The sequence below is a fragment of the Puntigrus tetrazona genome, chromosome 24, assembly GCF_018831695.1.
Source record: "Puntigrus tetrazona isolate hp1 chromosome 24, ASM1883169v1, whole genome shotgun sequence".
NCBI lineage: Eukaryota > Metazoa > Chordata > Actinopteri > Cypriniformes > Cyprinidae > Puntigrus > Puntigrus tetrazona.
In genome coordinates, this window is record NC_056722.1 from 10,222,919 (window position 1) to 10,243,978 (window position 21,060).

At 37.7% G+C, this 21,060-nt stretch overlaps 2 protein-coding genes across 3 annotated transcripts; one reads left to right on the plus strand and one right to left on the minus strand.

Annotated features, from left to right (window-relative positions):
• Positions 1–176: 176 nt before the first annotated feature.
• Positions 177–12,514, minus strand: pcolce2b (procollagen C-endopeptidase enhancer 2b). Its single transcript, XM_043226926.1, has 9 exons — positions 12,202–12,514; positions 11,914–12,022; positions 9,115–9,370; positions 5,545–5,669; positions 5,313–5,449; positions 5,058–5,221; positions 3,784–3,867; positions 2,492–2,659; positions 177–821 (listed from the first exon to the last, which is right to left on the minus strand). The coding sequence occupies exons 1-9, from the start codon at positions 12,276–12,278 to the stop codon at positions 691–693; spliced, it is 1,251 nt and encodes a 416-aa protein (XP_043082861.1). The 5' UTR covers positions 12,279–12,514; the 3' UTR covers positions 177–690.
• Positions 12,515–13,918: 1,404 nt separating this feature from the next.
• Positions 13,919–20,996, plus strand: mastl (microtubule associated serine/threonine kinase-like). 2 transcript variants are annotated; one of them, XM_043225626.1, is made up of 13 exons: positions 13,919–14,407; positions 14,604–14,741; positions 15,014–15,153; positions 15,233–15,321; positions 15,436–15,542; positions 15,994–16,150; positions 16,232–16,392; positions 17,024–18,088; positions 18,167–18,308; positions 18,468–18,488; positions 19,809–19,922; positions 20,144–20,245; positions 20,328–20,996. In XM_043225626.1, the coding sequence occupies exons 1-13, from the start codon at positions 14,252–14,254 to the stop codon at positions 20,483–20,485; spliced, it is 2,550 nt and encodes an 849-aa protein (XP_043081561.1). In that variant the 5' UTR covers positions 13,919–14,251; the 3' UTR covers positions 20,486–20,996. The 2 variants fall into 2 exon arrangements, with proteins under 2 accessions (XP_043081561.1, XP_043081563.1); XM_043225628.1 differs by lacking the exon at positions 18,468–18,488 and having other exon boundaries at positions 13,920–14,407.
• The last annotated feature ends 64 nt before the right edge of the window (positions 20,997–21,060 follow it).

The following is a 21,060-nucleotide window of genomic DNA, read 5'->3' on the forward strand; positions in this document are numbered from 1 at the left end:
CCCTAGGCAATTTTAGAAACAGATGTTCTGACATGACCATGTAAACGACCTGAATATTTTGAATTTTGAAAGCTTCTTTTAAGAAAAAAGCTTTCCTTTTCAAAGCAGTTGAAATCTGATTCTGGCAAAAATGCAATAAACAAATTCCCCAAAAATCATGAAGACAATATGAAGACTTAACTGATAATGAACTTTATTTTTTTTTTAATTTTTTCTTTCTTTTTTCAAATAATTTATAACTTAACACTTACCATTAGGTATCGGTTTCTATGAAAATATTTTATAGACAAAATGTAACATATCCAGCATGATTTCAAAGGTGTGCTACTAGTTTATTGCCTGTTAGACATCATCAACAAAGCTCCTCTAACTTTGCTATTTGATCAAAAATCTAGAACTACATTGTAAACTGTGGCATTCGAAACACCATCACCTTGATCTGTACATTTTAACTTTTCTTCACCTGCCATGTCTTACTACTTTTGCTCTTGCTGCCATTTTAAAGCTCATCACAACAGTAAGAAGAGAAGCAGGAACCACGAGAGCCCAACCAGGCATGCGCCATGTGCTTCAACAGTCCTTGGGCTCCTCTAAGGAAGTCAATGAAGGAAGTTGGGACATGCAGGGCAAATATGAAGACATCACACTCCCATGTGTGGATTTTAAGACCAGAGATCTCCTTTTAAGAACTCAGCAGCGTTTGTTCTTAAGCATGTTGAAGGCCCTCTGGTTCTTGGCCTTGAAAGCCATGATGAAATGATCGGGGGCGATCGTTCCTCGGCCCTCCTCATCTGCCTGGCCCATGAAGATGTAGTTCAAACCTAGCAACACCACACAGAAAAAACCTGAATGCAGTGACGGAACGGCAGAGACATTCAGGAAGGGCTTTGGATCAGCTTTTCTCTGGGGCCTCACTTGCACTATCCACTCCATATGTTTATATACTGCATAAACATATGACAGTGAGATATTGTCGTAAAAACACTTTGACAGTGGGCTAAGTACTATTTAATGGGCTGACTAATTCACCACCAACTTAAATGAAACAAATTTAGTGGAAATTAATTTAGCCGTTATTTGCTTATATTGTTTCAAACATGGAACAAACTGATGGAACACCACTGCTTGCCAAAATTCAGGAACACTTTATTTTAATAGTCCATTTTATACCTACATGTCAACTAGCAGTCATTAGAGTATTAGTAGACTGTCTGCTTAATATCTTCTAACGCTTTATTTTGATGGGACTACAAAATACTGACTATCAGACACTTTACAAGTACATCTCAATTTATTCTACTAACCCTAAACCTACCCTAACGGTCTACTCTGAAAGTGAGTAGACATTTAGTTGCTAATTAATGAGAATTAGTTGAAATGTGGTTGACACGTAGTTACAAAGTTACTTTGTCTAAAGTGTAACCCAATAAAAATTAAAGAGTAACCCAAAATACTATTTATTTCTTACCCTCATGTGAAACAACTGTTTCTCCAACATTTTTTAAGGCTCCAGCCACCGCCAACATTTTTGATCATTTGCACCAAATTTGAACATCTAAGCTATTAAACAGAAAGCCATTTTATTTTGGGTTCTTATTTATTCATGAACACTTGCATGTGAGCAAGTTTAGTTCAAAAAATATAACAAAAAGCTGAGAAAATCTAATTGTCAAATACAAATTATTGGATTCGATTCCGAACAACGATGGAGTAGAGTTCTCCATCAGCACCTCGAAAGCTTGCACAGTCCTAAATCATTTCCCGAGTTTACATTTTATTCAGTAAGGTTAGGTAGTATATGCTGCATAACGTGATGATCGTGTTATTTTACACATTTCTGCTTCTTCACCTGTTTCGATCCAGTGATTCTGTACTCCTTTAGAAGATGCACGACAGTGCCCCCTACCATAAACAGTGAAAACACGGAAAGCTAGAAAATTCTGTCGCTTTCAGGCAGGTGTTGTCCCATAAATGGCATCGAATTCAATCGATGGTGGAGAAACAGTTAAACCGACGCCATACTACCGACTGCGCATTTAACAGCAACTCTTGAATTTAGCGGACTTTCTTTAATTGGCAAAATACAACAAGGCATCCTTTTGTTTAGCAAACATTTGTGCAGCGTTTGGCTTACTATTTTTTATCTTACCGGCAAACATAGCTCACAGTTGAGTTAACAGAAAATCGGTTTGTGGTTAACTGATGCTGATCTCAGAAAAGAAGTGCAAAATAAACCAATATTTGGTTGACTTCGAATGACAAACAAAGAAGCACTACTAACAGGAACACAGTTATGTATTCGGTACGAGAGGTTACAGTGATGAGCCCAGTCTCATGAAAATGAGTATGAATAGTATGAAAACTCACGGTATTGATAAGCAAAACTGGATTTTTTGCAGTTTTCTCATAAATCTAGTATGCAATTTGTCTGTGTGCATATGAAGCTCAGTTTTCACGTACATATACACCACATCTCCGTGGTCTCGCTTACCTCGTCTGACGTAGGGGCACTTCTTGCAAAGGATGACGATCTTTGTGCTCATGGTTTTGCCAGCCTGCTGGATAGCAAGGTTACCTTCCTTGTAGACATTGATTATGGAGATGGTGGCATACATGCTACCTCCTCGAGTAACAGCCGTGATGACCGTCCCAGTGATCACTAATGGGTCGAAAAAACAAAAAAACACCTTTGTGAGTACTAAAGTGTAGGATTTGGCAACATTTTTGTCTTTATTATTGTCTTTTCTTAATTTCAGCAAATAAAGAAAATTATGGAAACCCATTTCTGCCTCTGATTAAAAAATAAAATGATGCGAGAAAAGCAAATTTATTTACATACTTGCAAATCTGCCTTTTCTCTCACAACCTTTTACATTACTTTTTTCCCTCAGAACTGTGTGAAATAACCTCACAATTCTGACTTATATATATATATATATATCATACAATTCTGACTTTTTTCTGACCACCGTAATTAAGCCCTTTTTTTCCAAAATTATTTGTAATTTAAATGCATCACGTAATTATGACGCAATTGTAAGTTTATATAATATAATTCTGACAATTGCGATAAAAAAGTCATAATTATTATATTAAAAAGTCACTAAATGACATGCTTTTTGTTCTTCTGATAGACCGAGGACTAGAAGCAGCAGCTTGTAAATTTGTGAAACGTCAAATATGGCTTATGTCTGTTATTTGAAAGCGTATTTTCACCCCAGACTCGCGTTTGTTCGTTTCTGCAAGGTTGGATGGTAAATAAAGTCTGCGATTATACAAATTTGCCTTAACATGCACGTAATTTTCCACCGTCGTTCACATTCGGTTGTCGTTTCTCAACGCGACTCTGCTCTCCGCCGAACCACAGGACTTCCCCGTATGCAAATCCAAGTAAACAGCAGAAATCAGAATGAAATATCTGCTCGCTCCTGGTCACGAACATTGCAGACCTGTTCCAGCGACTGGACTGAATAAACACTCCCATTTACCAACAGTTTACCCACAGTCCACTGCAGTCTGTTTACACAAGAGCGCTGTATCCTACACACAAATCCAGTGTGCTGATGGCAAAAAATGCTCAAGGAATCTTTTGAAACACACTGACACAAACCAGCAGGCCAAAGATAGCGCGCTGGGAAAAAAAAACATGTACTTAGATCATAGACAAAATGCGAACAACTCACAAGGTCCCACCTCGTGTGTGTGTGTGTGTGTGTGTGTGTGTGAGGGGTCTTCATGTCTCAGCAAAAAAAGTAAGTATCAACTGCAAAGGGCTTCTCTTACCAAAGTTGCTGGAACAGTAGTGGCTCTCAGGGGTTCCCTTCCGTTTGCATTTCTGTTGACACAGCGCTGCAGAGTACTTCAAAGCTGGAGAAAAGAGCAGAGATAGCAAAAAAAAAAACTTCAAAAAGTTGTTTTACTGACTCTGAGCCAGCAGAGCTTATCTTTTAGTATGTGCGTGCAAAAAGCCAGGAAGTGAGGGTTAGGTACGAGCTTCAGAAATAGGATAAAGACGAAATGGATGTAAACTTGCTCTTTGTCATTTATGCATGTATTTATTAAAATAAATAATTTAAATAAATCAAAGGATGAATTTTACCTAATAAAACAACGAGTATATATGCCAAAGGTTTGTCTGCTTAGGTTACCATGAATGGACAGCAAACTAATCATTTGATAAATATTTTGGCTCATTCATTTTTTGGCTAAATAATACTTTAGCGGTGTTGTACTTCCAGTTCAGTTTAACACAGTTAAAAAATAATAATTTTAGAGTTAGGCCAGTTGGTCATTTTTAGAAATTTATCTTTAGTTTACAAAAGTTTAGGCAAATCATAATTGATTCTTATTTTCAGTATCATTACTTCAGTTTTGTGTGTCACATGATGATTGGTGACAACGTTTAATTATTGGAAATAAAAATAGGATTAAAAAAAAAAAAAAAAAAAAATATATATATATATATATATATATATATATATATACACACTATAATAGAAATGTAAAAGTTTAATTGTTAACATGTATTAAAGTGATTAGACATGCTTTTTCATTGTTAAAATTGAAATAAATCATTAAAATGGAAAAATTGCAAAAAAGAAACAAATAATGCAACAGAAAATTATTTAAAATTTGGAAAAAAATATTTTTAAAACAATAATTTATAAAAATGCAATGTTTAACTTTTAATTAATTTTGCACTTAAATCATATTGTAAGTTACATTATTTTAATTAATAATAAACAGCTTTTAAATGACCTAAGTTTCAACCATTAAAACAGCATTAATAACAATTCAAGGAATCCGGAAAAATGTGGGAAATAAATAAAATAAATACTCCAGTCTTCTGTTTCACGTAATGATGGGTGATTTGATAATAATAATTTGACATGGCCTAATTGTTGGAAAAAAAATGAGAATGACTAACTAAAATAAATAAATAAACATGACTTCAAACGTGACGTTTAACCCTAAGGCGACCCCTGTAATGTAGCCTAACATTAAGGTCAGCGACTGCATACATGATTAGAGAGAATTGCCCTCAGCAGTGTACTCACGTATCGGTCTGGTGGTGGTGGGCGGTGCTGTCGTGGTTGGTGGAATGGTTGTGGAGGAAAACTTCTTGGGTCTAAATTTGTAATGACCAATAAAGCCATCCGCTGTTAAACTGAGATCCGAGAGGAACTGGATGAAGAGCTGATTCCCGTCTGAGAACACGGGTCTAAAGGAGAGAAATGTAAATGTAAAATGAAAACAGCTGCTTGTTGATATTTTAAAATGATCTGATTTGACACGACTGATGTGATACATACGCTGGCGGGCTGTCACCACAGTATTTCCCGATTCTTTTAGCATCGTTGATTTCTCCACCATTAAAAATTGCTACATAATCATAACGGCAGTAGTTGTCCCTCTCCACATCGAATTTCTCGAATTTCACCTCTATAATCTGTAATCAAACGGGCAATTTCCGAAGTATTATTCATGTCTGCATTCAAGTTAGAATAAAGAAACTGTAATATGCAAAGACACAAATGAGCCCACCTGGTTCTTCGGGGCTACTATATGCCAAGAACATGTGACTCCAGCAGGATAGTCTTTCTCTGGCCAGTTGGGGGTCTTGAAGGTTCCCGCCGGCTTCATTAATCTCCCACCACAGTACTGATCTCCTGTAAACATCCATCCACACAGAAGTTTGCTAAATGTTTCCTCTTTTAAATTCCACGAAAATAACTCTAAACACAGCCTGAGCATCCAGCGCGAGGTCGCTCGCCCCTAATTAAAAGGAATGCACGAGATAATTGCACAGCATCATTTTCGGCCGGCTTTAAAACGTCCTTCCCTACAGTCTTGTCATTATGAGAGAGTATACAGACTTGTTTTATACGCGAATATATCATGTGAGGTTCCAGACTTGATCCTTTTTCTCATCTGAGACCTTTTATCCAGACCTCCTGCTTCTAGAACCCGAATCCTGCCAAAGGCTTTGTGACTTGATTTTGCACCAGAGAATATGAGGCTAGTCATAAGAACTTCGGAAATGATACAGCTGCAGAAACAACTGTGAACTGGGGTCAGAGGAGATGTTGTCAGGCTATATATCAGTTATATATCGTATATCAAATATGACAAGTGTGCTGTAATCTGTATCATTTCATAATAAAGTTTGAACTGAACTATGAATGTACATGTCAGATCTGAGTCACAGCTTTCAATGTAATAGCAGCCAATGTATTGGTATCAGTGATTATAACTTAAAAGCTACCACTAAAGTCTGAAGTCTTTGTTGTTTTCACATTAATATGAAGACTTAATGTGAAAGATTGCGATATATATGTATATGCAAAAGCGTTAAAGTTAGCTGGTATTAGTTAAGAGCCCGACCGATATAATGTTTTGCAGATTTTATCGACCGATATGAGCCTGTTGCAGATGTTTTTAAGCAGCCACGCCGCATCCCAGAACTCACGCTTGTCTTGTCGGGATCACTCATGCCTAAACATGACAGTTTGTCAGTAATGTAGCAGATTGAAAAGTTAAGTCTTTGCCGTCTAGACAGCAGTGCGGTGGTGGCTTGAATCCGCTTAAAAGCGCTTTAACACTGCATTTGGTGAGACACAAAAATGCAATAAATATACAATGTCCCGTCTTTTACTCTGACCATGAGCTTATCATACCCATTTGCTACATTAGTAGCACCCCGTCATATTTGTGATGAATAAATAAAAAAACAGGTCTGTACGCTTCGTGATCAAATCGTGATATTGTGCCTGTGAATATTAAACTGTAAAAAGTTTAATCCTCATGCGCATGTTCATTTGATTATCAGAAAATAACAAAAATATATTACAATTATTATTATTTATTCATTTTAAATTATTTAATTTAAAAAAATTAATAATCATTTATAAAAGCGTCCTGCATAAACCTGTTCCTGTTGGATTGGCCGCAGCTTGTTGCTCTACAGTTATATTTATAGTTATATATATAGTTATAGTTTAAAATTATTTATAATAAGTGATGCAAAGTGTGTTAAGTGCATTGATGTCAGGTTTATTTTAGAGAATAAAGTTTATTGTTAAATAACCTGAACACTCACAGACACACACATACATACACACACACACACACACACACACACTTACAGACACACACACACACACACACACAGACACACACACACACACACGTGCATCTCAGTAAATTAGAATGTCATGGAAAAGTTTAAAAAATGTGAAACTTAATTGTGCATCAAATAAAATCAATGCAGAAAGACAGAAGTACTTTAAGACTTTGGTTTTTTTTAATCGTAATGTTTTAGACTCATTTAACAAAAACCAATTCACAATCTCAAAAACATTGAAATGTGGTGACATGCCAATCAGCTAATTAACTCAAAACACCTGCAAAGGTTTCTTGAGCCTAGAAAATGGTTTGGTTCTCAGTTTGGTTCACTAGGTTACAATCATGGGGATGACTGCTGATCTGAGAGTTGTCCAGAAGACAATCATAGGCACCCTTCACAAGGAAGGTAAGCCAACATTCGTTGCCAAAGAAGCTAGCTGTTCACAGAGTGCTGTAACCAAGCATGTTAACAGAAAGTTGATGAAATAGTGAAATAGTGTGGAAAGAAAGAAGAAAAAGATGCACAACCAACTGATTCAAGAATCAAAAGCCACCAGGACTTTGGCTACAGTTGTCGTATTCCTCTTGTTAAGCCACTGCCGAACCACAAACAACGTCACAGGCGTCCTACCTGGAGAGGAACTGGACTGTTGCCCAGTGGTCCTCTTTTCAGATGAGAGCTTTGTATTTCATTTGGAGTCTGGAGGAAGGGTGGAGAAGCTCAAAGCCCAATTTACTTAAAGTGCAGTATTAAGTTTCCACAGTCTGTGATGATTTCAGTGCAATGTCATCTGCTGGTGTTGGTTCATTGTGTTTTTAAAAAACCAAGAGACTATAAATGCGGACGATTTCTGATCACAATTTAAAGAACCAAAAACTTAAACTACTTTGAGTTTACACGAGTTTCACAATTTGAGCTGAAATACTGGAATAAATTAACTTTTCCATGACATTCTAACTAAACCGAGTGGCACCTGTGTATATATTCTGTTTCAGGTATATACTGTATTCTATATACACAAATGGGAGGTGTCCAAACTGTACTATAATATACACTAAGAATATCGGCCGATTTATTAATATCAGTCCTTTTTTTAGTCCCTAATATTGATATCGGTATTACATGATAATCGGTTGACATGTAGTTACAAATATACTAATACTTAGGAGAATGTCTCTCAAAATCAAGTGTAGCCATAAATGAAATAATTATTGAATTCAATTATATAAAAGTACTATTTATTATTACTGTTATTATTATTTACGGTGAAAACCTTTTTTTCTTCCTTTTTGCCGAAACCATAACATCTGCGATCATGATGATGATTGCAAGCTTCCAACTGTCTGTCAACATCAACTGTCTGTCAACTACTGACGGACAAAAACAGAATCTAAATCATTAAAATTCCAGCTGTCTTGCTCAGGCCAAGCAGACGTCTCACGGCTTATACACTTACTCCGAGCAAGACGGCCTCCGGGGGTCTGACCAATCACTGAATCACTGGAAAACCGTCTGCGAGAAATTCCACATCATGCTACAAAAGACACTGCGACGATCTTCAGCTTCCCCGCTCCTACAGAGCAGTCTAAATAAACTGTCAGACCTGCAGAGAAAATCCCTTTATGTTCAACTAGTCAAATTAAAACCAGGCTCTCCTTCCATTTTGTGTCAATCTTTCGGTGATTAACTTAACGGAAACCGTTTCGTCTCAGATTAATTTCTCTTCCCCCTGCATTTTCTTGACCTCTGACTTCTATGAGCTGTCAGATAGCTCTTAAACGATCATTAAAATCGACCTTTGCCCTCTTAAACACAATCCTTTTATTTATAATACCTGCAAGTAAGGGAAGGGTGGTATGTCAAAAAAATAACAAACTGTTAATTTAACACTAAACATCTACTAAACACCTTTGGCTCTGCAGAACTGAACAGAGCAAGCCAGTGTTGTTATCTGCCAATTTTATGGTCCATTTTTACAATGTTCTTACCTCGTTCATTTGGGTTGGCAGCGGAGTACACAGCCAGGAAGCCGCTGCCAGCTGTATTGGCATCAGAAACCATTTGAACAAGCATTTTGTTGCTCGTAGAAACAAGGGCTCCTGGCCTGAACGTCCCACAGAAGCGGCCGAGACGCTGTCCATTAGCATGGCCGCTGTAAACATCCACATAGTCGTAGCGGCACAGGTTGTCACTCTCCAAGTCGAGAAAACGGAAAGAGAGGACAACCACTTTGCCCTCTGGAACCTGCAAGAAACGGATGTCACAGAGACCCAAATAGTTCAGAATGCGCTTGAGCTCACAAACATCTGGCAGACTTTATATTCATGCACATGTCTGATTTGATCACGTCATTCTCAGACAGGAGTCAAGCGTGACTAACGGAAGATATTTCAAAGCATTTCCAACTAGCTGAAATAAAATTACGCAAATTTTATAGCAAAATGTTCACATTTTGCGCTTTTAAAAAATACACTGTAGTGTTTAACATCCTATTGTGACTATGGAAGTGTCTACGTTTCTTTGCATTTTAGAAATGACTTGCAGAAACGCTTGCGGTGTTGCGGTCGGTGGGTTTGGTTCATGGCTTAGAAAAGAGAAAACATTACATACATTGTAGCATGTATTTTACTGCAGCAACATGGAAAACGTTACGCAGCATAATTAAGGTTCTTAAAATAAGGTGGAAAAAAAAACCCCTCTTAGTCAGACAGGTCACCAGCTGAGTTTCTTATATGCAATGATGGCAATGCAATAAAAAGTTAGAATGAGTCTGGAGTTGCCACAAGGATGTAATGAGGCCAGCGGCCAAACCAAAGTCAGAGCACAACCACACACATACTGATTCTCGCCATGACTTTCTATTGCATCATCATCATTACAGTACATGCAGTATTCGCGTTCCTAATTTTACTTTACTTTTGTAATCTAACAACACATAAATACACATTAAAACTTTGATAAAACCCGTGTTATCTGCCTGTCTAGAATGCAAGCTTTTTTTTAGCATATAATGTGCAGTTCACAGAGTGTCTGACAAACTTTAACAGCATGTACTATATTCAGCGAAGACGTTCTGTACATAAAGTACATTATTTATGAGTGCAGGAGTTGTGTGGATGCATTCCTGGACATATATCACTTTAAGACAAAAGGTACAAAAGATGTCACTGAGCCTGTACATTTTCAAGAAGTGCAACTATATACCTTATTTACCACTAAGAGGGTATATTGGTAGCTTAAAATGGTACATACTAGTACCTAAAAGTACCAAAATCATACATATCAGTAACTTTTAAAAGCCACAGTACAGCCACAGTGACCGCTTTTGTACCTTTTTCCTCTGAAAGTGTACTGCAGATGGATTCAGGGTTGCCAGGTCTTTGAAATAAAACCAGCCAAAAAACTAACTCTTTACAAGACTTTCATCAGCAACATGAATCCTCTCATTTTTTTAATAATGTTTGCATTTAAATCTGTCATCGTTCTGACTGCCGTCTCTGTCAATGTTTCCTTTGAATGCAAGTCTTGAAAACACTATTGCAGAGGTTTTCCTTTTGCGCAAATGGGAATGCAAAATATATTTGTGGTACTCTTCCATCCACTGCTCTCAAAGTTACCCCAATATGACGACTTCCGTAACTGAAAACCCAGCAATGTCAAAAGGTGTACTGCTAATCAAAACTAGCCCAATGACGATTTTTTCCACGGTTTTCCTTTTCATCAAGATAGCATTTCGCTTAAAGGAACACTGCACGTTTTTTGGAAATATACTCATTCTCTAACTCCCCTAAGTTGAGTTTTACCAAATCTGTTCAGCCAGTCTGTGTCTGGCAATAGTACTTTTAACATAGCTTAGCATAGATCATTGAACCCAATTAGACCAGTAGCATCGCATTCAAAAAGAGTTTCCAGTTTCCATTTTAACTTTACTCTTCTGTAGTTATATTGTGTACTAAGAGCGTCAGAAAATGAGAAATTTACACTTTGTTCATTTTTCTTTTTTATCGAAACTCTTTGATCATTTTCAAACGCGATACTACTGCTTTAAGTGGATTTAATGATCTAAGCTAAGCTATGCTAAGAGCGCTGTCGCCAGATCAGTTTTCAACTTATTAACTCTGTGGGAGTTGGAGAATGGTCCTATTTATAAAAAGTGGAGTGTTCCTTTAATATTAAACCCAAAGAATACAAAAGATTTTGCCAAGTAAGACATGATCCTGGATCAACATTTTTTGTGGATTCTGGATAAACATTACCGTCCAAAAATACAGCCTTGTCCCAATCTCTACCCCCAAACCTAACCCTACCCTGTATATATTTCTAAAATCAGTGGGAAATGATGGCTGATTAACAAGAGTGTAGAAGCACCTAACCCCAAACATGAGCATAAAATGATATTTCCAGAAAAAAATATGATTGGTTAATTGGAATGTTGTTCCGGTATCAACGAGAATGTCGATCCAGGAACATTTTGCGACTAAAGGTCGCAAAATGGCAACAGCGGATGCTACATTTGCATAGTGATTGGTTCGTTTTGTCATACTGACTTCTGATTGGTCTGTCTTTTTATTCATTTATTTAACTTAACATGGCAACACCACATAGTGTTTTATTTTTTGCCACGGCGTTCAAAGCCTAAAACTAAATTGACCTCAACGCTATTCATTACCAGGCAGTGATTTTTTATTTCAGAAAATGAACATATGGTAGTCTATTAAAGCCGAAACGTCACGTACAGTCGCGTTTCTTTTACCCGAATACGTAAAAACCAGTCTCTTCGTACTTACTGTAATTCTCCACACGCATTTGGTATTCGGCGGATAGACGCCCGGATAACCCTGACTACCAACAACACCCGACTGTCCTGTGATATTCCCACCACACGTGAAGCTCTGTCTAGACGAGACAAAGGAAAAAAAAACACACATCTGCATCGATGCCGCGTTCATTTCTACAGCAAAGCCTCAAACGGTCATTGTAAAACACACCGCTGTTTGTTTTCGCGCGTATCCGTGAGGTCCGTGCGGTCGCGCGCGAGCTTTCAGCGCGCCCGCATCAGGACTGAAGAAACTTACCTGTTCGGAGTCTGAGCTCGCACGTGCAGCGTGAGCAGCAGAGCCCAGGCGAGCAGGACGCCGCAGGTCTTCCACATCGTAAGGACTTGACAGCGGATCAGATCAGACGGCGCGCGCGTCTGCGTCCGGCTGCGTTAACGATGTTACGGCGCTCCCTCCGTCTGTCCTGAAGTTGCTCGGGGGAGTTTCAGGGGCAGATGAATATAGCGTTTGTTCTGCTCTGTAGGAGGGAGCAGCACGACAGCTGCCTTTTTCCGAACCTGTGATCAAAGACATGCAGAGACAGACAGAGAGAGAGAGAGAGAGAGAGAGAGAGAGAGAGAAAGTGTGTGTGTGTGTGTGTGTATTCATGGAAGATATGGAACATAAATATTTTTTTGCTTGCGATGTGCACGCAATAATTCTTTTCGTGCGAATTATTTTTAAATTCAGTTTATTCACTTTACAACACAACTGTCAAATATTTTTGACATTAATAACGATAACAGCGCCACCACGTGGCTTTAAAAGCGAAATATATATGCATTAGTTACGCTTGGCAGTAAGCCTATGCGTTTCGTGCATCTCTAGTTAGTTTCGAGAGGTATAAGATTATAAAATGTACTTTAGTGATCAAAATATTCCGCCACTGAAAATATAATGATTATTTTCTTACGTTATTCAATCTAGCCAAGTCTAAGGCTTTTTTAAAAAAATACAATTTGATATAATAATGAACTCACTACGCTGGATATGACACTTATTAATTATTAATTAACTTATTACAATATTAAATAATAACATTTATTTAGTAAAATATGAACAATGAATAAAATACTAATCAATAGCAATCAGCTAAATTATTATTATTATATTTTTTAATTAAGGCCTAACAATTAGCCTATATAAAAAGTAATAAAACCATCATATAAATGATAAACAATAAAAAAAATTAAAAGAAAGAAAAAGAGTGGTGTTTAATAAATCGCTAAATTAAAAAAAAAAGAAGACTTAAATGTCATTAAAGATCGCTACAAAGAGATAACGCCTTTAATAGCGGGATCGATTTAATTTCAAATTCTTTTGGGTGAAGAAAACAAAAGAGGGAGGTCTGGTTAAATTTTTTGCACACGTGTATGTGAAATTTAGCACGAATCAAGATTCGCAAGATTATAAGTTTTCTTTTATACTGTTCGTACTCAGACTCAGACATTCATTATAAATTGGACTCCTGTGTTATTATCCAAAACGCTGCTGCAGCACGTGACTTGATGCCTGTTACTTTTCCCAACGCTGTTGATGATGGATTAAAGTGTTTAATTATTATTATCTTTAAGGATATATTAAATAAAGATTGCGTTTGTGCGCCAGCTTCCAAAACTGTAGTTTGTATTTTTATTCATTTTTTCGTAAATAAATATCAAAAAACTAGAAACCATTCTAGGATTTCTAAACCGCCGGAGCGTCCCCTGGAGGAATAACGAGCTCGGGCTTTTATTCTGTCACTGGCCAGCAGAGGGCGCCTCATCTCCTCTCCACTGAAGACCTGCAAAGTAGCCAACGTCTTTGCCTGATTAATTTAGCGGAAATTGAACAGTAATTTTCTAGTATAAGAATAAAATACAAAATATATAATGTATGCATCAAACATCAGCTCTTATACGATCTCTATTAAGCATAATATATACATATATTTTTTTTCCCTCCAGTTTACTATTTCATTTTTAAACGTTCGGGGCGGCTGACCCGCTGCGGCTTAGGACCCAAATTTATGTCGCGCATTTCAAATTTCAAAACAAACGAGTCGCGCCTGTAAACAGCGAGAATGGATGGGGTGGACTAAACGTCGGGCTGTGTTGTTCAAAAACTAATGCAAAACGTATAACGTTACATGTAGCGTGTAAAAGCATTTGTGGCGATATGTGTTTGGTTTCCAACACGATAATCACAATACGCCGTTTTTGTACTTCTCGGAGTGACTATCGTCAGACTGCACGGTAATACGACAGACTAGTGATCTACTCTAACAGTTAGTAAACTAGTTGGATTAAATCTGAGGAGGCAGTCAGAAATGGAAGCTCATGGAGTGTCGTCTGAAGGCTCAAACAGCGCGGTGAAAGCTCCCTCCATCGAGGACTTCGTGCTTGTCAAACCTATCAGTCGAGGAGCCTTTGGGAAGGTTTACCTCGCCAGAAAGAAATGCAACTCCAAACTCTATGCAGTGAAGGTATTTAAAACAAGTACAGTGTTATCATGGTCATTTATTGTTATATTCTACTATGTATCATTGATCAAAAAGTTAAAAAATTTATCCCAAGTTTATTAACTTTTTTATTATAGTTACTGTTTATCATGTCATTCAGTTTTCCTCAACTGTTTAATTATTTTAAACCGTTAGCATTGATATTTTTTTTTTCTGTCAGGTGGTCAAGAAAGCAGACATGGTGGATAAGAACATGACTGATCAGATGAGAGCTGAGAGAGATGCTCTGGCTCTCAGTAAAAGTCCTTTTATCGTGCACCTGTTTTATTCTCTTCAAACTGCGACTAAAGTCTATCTGGTACGTACAAGGATGAATCTCGTGAAAGCCTGTGCGGTTCACCCAGAAAGTAAAATTGTACCCTCGTGTAATTACTGTGGTGTTTGAATCAGTTCTTCTGATGGCACCCATTCACTGCAGAGGACCTATTACGCAATGCTAAATTTCTCCAGAACTATTCTGATGACTAAAAAGTCTCATCAACATTAGTTTAACTTGATAAATTGAACTACTTTTTAAGTGTTGAACACGAAAGCTTAATACTTTACGTAATGTTTTTTCCTTTTTTTTAGGTGATGGAGTATCTGATTGGTGGAGATGTAAAATCACTTCTTCATATTTACGGATACTTTGATGAGGACATGTCTCTGAAATACATTTCAGAGGTCGCACTCGCTCTGGACTACCTTCACAGACACAGCATTATTCACAGGTATATTCGCAGGAGAATTTTTACTAACAATTTTTAGTCTTTTTAACAAACTGACATCCCTTTTTGTCATTTGACTCAGGGATTTAAAACCAGACAACATGCTCATCTCCAATGAGGGTCACATTAAACTCACTGACTTTGGGCTCTCCAAGGTTAAACTTGACAGGGGTATGTTTTTTTTAAATATATCTTTTACATGTAAATATATTTTAACACTCAGAAATGCTGTAATATTTAGTCTTTATTGTGATATTAACAAGCCTTTCCTTCCCCATCCCCCAGAACTAAACCTGATGGACATTTTAACCACACCTTCTTTGGCGAAACCTAAAAAAGATTATTTCAGAACACCTGGTCAAGTTCTGTCACTGATAAGCTCTCTTGGCCTCGTGAGTACATTTTTATAAAAAAAAATTACATGGCTCAAAATGTGATTTTTTTTTTTTTTTTTTTTTTTGCTGTCCTTCATGATTGTGGTGTTATTTTATTAGCTTTGGTTTGATTAATAAATATTGCTGATTATCAAAGATCTATTTTAGTAGAAAATATTCACCTTTTAAAAATTTTAAATAAAATTTTAAGTTTTTGCATGAACTGTTGCATATAGCATGATGTGTTGATTTGTATATTATTTTTAACTTGTTCTAAACGAAGCTTTCTTAAGGAAGTTTGTCCTTTCAGCTTGGATAAAAATGTCATGCCTGTTAGCTAATGTTACATTTGTGACGCTTTCATTTATTGTCTGCAAAATACTAAATCGCTATCAGTATCTTTCAACATGTCTGAAACGGTTAAATCTACAACATGTTTAATATCTCATATTTTGACTCGAATTGGTAGAATACCCCGGTGACAGAGGGCAAGCGTCACACCAGCACAGTGTTGGGCAGCCCCATGTCCTGCGGCAAGGTCAAGCTAAGGAATAGTTCTTTGTGTTCACCTTTGCTGAAGAGACGAGCTGACCATCTGAATTCACCAGTATGCACTCGAGCTTTAGGTATGCTTCAGAAATTACGTGCTGAAACTGCATCATTTTCACTGTAGAGGAACATTGTAAAACCTGTGTGACGTTCTCTAGGATCCAACAGCGTGTTTAGTCCTGGCCTGCTGGCTAGGAGTTTGACACCAAGACTGATGAAATCAAGGAGATTTGAGAGTGTTGGGAGCGCCCACTCGTGCATGTTACCATCCACTACTGATTCTGAAGACTGTGTCAGTCCGATGTGGGAAGATGAGCAGGTTTTGTATCAGCATAACTGTTTTTAAAATACTACTACTGAATTTAGGCATCGCGATATTTTAATGTACGGTAGGAAAAATAGTTTCTTCGAGCAATTGATGATGGAAAAGGTCGTCAGAGTAAACGTAAGGGAAGCACAATTCATTATGAGCAATATAATGAATAAAAAAAAATGCAATCCATAATATTTTACTAATAATGGTTTTAAATACATTAAAAAATTTTTTCATGTCCTTATTTAATAAAAGAATGATGCTAATTATGATGAAATGTATAAAAAAAGTTACAAAAATAAATATTATAATAAAATAAGGGATTAGTACAAAAAATAAAATTACAGCCTATTTTACTCACTCTGCAGCCATCCTAGGTGTATATAACGAATGCAGTTTGAGGGTTTTTTTTATTTATTCTGACTCTTCGGAGCTTGGTAATGCTTGTGGTTAGTAACCATTATTTTGAAGCTCTGTAAATCGGTTATATCTGCGAGTATACACCTTCGGAAAGCAGATCAATGGGTTTTTGTAACAAAAGTGCGTGTACAGTATGTGTGTGTATATGATATATATATATATATATATATATATATATATATATATATGTATATGTCATGTACTCTTGCATTTCTAGTATTTACAAGATGGTGAGAACCTGCCTCAGTTAAACGGAAGAGAAGTGGGAATGTCCAGAAACGTTCCCTTGACACCTGTGGAAAGGAGGAAGATGTTTCCAGCACGAGCTCAAGATCACAACACTGTTCTAACTCCATTGAATAACCAAATGGACAATAGCAGAATTATTAAACCAGATATTTCTGCAAAGAGGCTCCAGTTCAGTACATCTGACCCTTGCGCTACTCCACTGGGTAAGGCTGATCCCCATCAATCATTTGAGAACGGTCTTATAAAACCAGAGCCCAAAACCTCAGTAAAGAGAGCTTTTGATGAAGTAGAGAAAAGCCCAGAGCAGGCCGAGATCCATTGCAAGAAAAACGACACCGTGTACAAGAGGTCTTTCCACATTCCTGAGGACAACTCGGTGGCCCACACAGGCTTGACAGGAATTTTCTTCAACGTGGGGCTCGGTGATGTTAAAAGTGCACCGATATGTCAACAGAAGAGTGAGAGAACTGGCCCAAAGCAATCAAGTCCCATAGCCGTGGCCAAAAATCTGTTCTGTGATCTCGAAGATCAAGGTGAAGAGGTGGCTTTGCCTAAAACAGAGGCCAACTCGAGCTCCCCGACCTCACCTGGTGATATCAGAAGAAGCCTTAGTTTAGATTCAGACGGCTCCGCCCATGAGATGTCGGTGGTTAAACAAGATGCTTTGTCATCATCTTTTGAGGAGCTTGACGAAAATGAGATTTCTGTAGTCACACCGGCGGCCAGGCCCACCTTGGCTACACCAAAGCACAGCAGTGCGAAGCATCAAAGAGTTAAATCAGAATTTTCTCTTCTGGACCATCCTCGTGGGTTGTCTGACAGTATGGTCAAATCGCCCGGCTTCCTCAAACCCAGGAACGTGGTTGCATTTCGAAGCTACTGCAGCTCTATAAACCGCTCTTGTGCTTCGCACCTCAGCATGGCCTCTTTGGATGGCATGGAGCTGTCTACGTCCGCCTCCTTCCACAACGCCCAGTCTGCAGTGACTCCCGTTCAGAAGAAAAGGCCCAGTCTGAGCAGCACACTTTACCAGGCGAGACTCTTTCGGAACTCAAATGAAACTCAAGAAAAGGGGGTTGAATTGGAAATTAACCGCTTTTTTCTTTTCTAGACTCCACAGCAGATGGTTGTCTCTCACACTCCCTACAGGACACCAAAAAGTGTGCGTAGAGGTCCAGAACGTGTGGAGGGGGCTCCTATTCTGGGAACTCCTGACTACTTGGCACCAGAACTTTTATTAGGCAAAGCACACGGTAAGAGTTTAAGTGGTCAAGTTAGATTAATATATGCGTCAAATATTGGGTAGTGAGAATGGTCAACCATTATCATAAATATAGAGTGTTTAAAGAAAGCTAATATAAAATGGGACCAAATTTTGTACTTTGCTTCCATTAACAAATATTATGTTTTAGTTTCAGGCTTTGTACACTGTGGTAAGTATGCTAAAAAATATTCAGGTAGATTCCAACCAATGGAGATGTTGGTGCATGTGTGGGCAGCTTTACCGCATTAAGGCCTCGATATACTCACATTAAAGTATTTTTTGTTTTTGTTGTTCGCTTGAGGGCAAACCATTTTTTTTTAAATAACAGAGATGAACATTTGAAGATGTTTAGAATGTATACAGAATGTAAATTTTAGCGAGGGGCTTTGAACGTCCAAAGACAAACTCTAAACACAAACTCTGGCCTAATTTAGTTACAAATCATTTCATGCTAGTTTTTTTTAAAGTTTTCGTATATCGGGGCCTTGAGTTATCGACATGGCTGACTAATTCCATTATGGGCTGCAGCTTTTGTGATTGGCAGCTCCTGATTCATCACCCTTAATGCTTCAGTAATGCTCTCTGTTGGGCTGTTATGAAGGTTCTTGGGAATTCTGGGGGATTCCAGTGAAGTTCTGTGTAAAATATTTTATGTTACGATAGTTAATACAGTCGAGTAAAGAACATTTGTAGCTTGACTTCATGAAAAATGTTTATTACTTTTGAAGCGTTGCTCTTTTTGTTCAAATGAAGCAACGTCAATTTCTGACTAAACCTTTGGTCGGGAAGACTATGGGATGGCTTGGGGAATATTTTGCAGCTGTTATTTTATTTATAATATATTATCCTCATTGATGGTATTTCTTTGTAGAAGTTAAGCGTTAACGTCTTCATACTTGTTTAAACTTCCAAGTTTATGGTTGTTTTTATGAGCATAAAAGATGCCTCAAATAGTGCAGCTTGTTAAGAAGATTTGCATTCTTTTTTTTTTTTTTTTTTTTTTTTGACCAAACACTTTCACAAAATGGGTAGAAAAAAAAAAAAACTATCAACTTTCATTGAAGAAGGGGCTGAGGTAAATCTAGAGATTCGGAGGTGTTCTCTGTCTCTTGACCACCCAGAGCACCCTAGCAACTCCATAGCAACACCCTGGCGACCACCCAGCTTTTATTTCGTTTTTCCTAAAACAGTTATCTGTTTCGCGTCATGACGAACTTCTAGTGTATACATGTCTTGAAACTTAAACATCTTTATTTCCGACGCCTGAGAACATCATTCACGACCTGATGACTGATTGTTGTTCAGTTTTATAACGTGACATTTTCTATCATGACACTTGAGTTTAAGTCCGGTTTTGCGCGTTCCATTTTCCCCTCAAAATCAACTTACGAGCGCTGTCCGTCACTGCTTTTTAACAGTGATCACATTCTAACACATTTCGTGTCAGGTATCATGTTTGTAGAAATAATTTAGTTTTGCTCTCCTACAGATTTCATGGTGGATTGGTGGGCGTTGGGTGTCTGTCTGTTCGAGTTCCTCACAGGAATCCCGCCGTTTAATGATGAGACCCCTCAGCTGGTGTTCCAGAACATTCTCAACAGAGGTAAGAGGACCAGTGATAAATGTTTTGGTTTTTAAACTTGTTCACTTTCATTTTTAAGTGAACTATGCCTTTAGCCGTTTATTAATATTTTTTAGAAGGGCTCCGCCATATGCGTAAATTAGTTTGGCCCTTTTGGATTTGTTTGTCCTCCGCACCATGAGAACACCATTGTGTTGTTGACCGTATCTGATCTACATGTTCTCCGTGACTGGCGTGTTCAGATATACCATGGCCAGATGGAGATGAGGAGTTAACCCAGAATGCAAGAAATGCCATAGAGATTCTTCTCACTATGGATACAGCCAAACGGGCTGACTTAAAAGGTGCAGACACACACAAACATTTAAAAAATACTTCTCAATATTAGCATCTACTGACATTAATAACGTTCTCTTGTGTCTGTAGAGCTGAAGGATCATGCGTTCTTTGAAGGTGTGGACTGGGAAAACCTTCACCATCAGAGCATGCCCTTCATCCCTCAGCCCGATGATGAGACCGACACCTCGTACTTTGAGGCGAGGAACACAGCCCAGCATCTCACCGTATCAGGGTTTAGCCTGTGACGCACACAAACCGTAGGGCAGCGGACTCCGTATGAACACGGTGCTCCTGTTCGTCCTCTTTCTTCCTTCGGCCTTCATTCACATTGGAAAGTGTCCTCAAAGGTGGGATTTTACGGTTATGCACATACGTGCTGCAATACTTGTATAAAACCTTCCATTATGTTTGTTTGGAAAAAGTAATATATTATGTAACACTACTGTTTGTACCGACTCAGTGCACATTTAAATCGAAGACAGTGATAATTTTACTTGCGTTTTCTTGAAAGCTATGCTCGTGGGACTGTAATTTTAACATGCTAAATGTTTTAACTAGTCTACAGTCTATCTAATCTGATTCTGAACATGGTTGCTGCTTAAAAAGTACCTTTTTTGCCAATTTATAATCATTTGATACATATACAACACCTTGAATATGTGGTTTGTGACACTTGCCTATATGTTTTGTTGTTGTTTTTAGATGATTCTGAAAATGTTTCAAGTTAAATAAAATAAAATACAACTGTTGTATTAACAAATGAGTGTTATTTCTGGATTAACGTATCTCGAATATTAAAATCTGACGCATTTATGCTTAG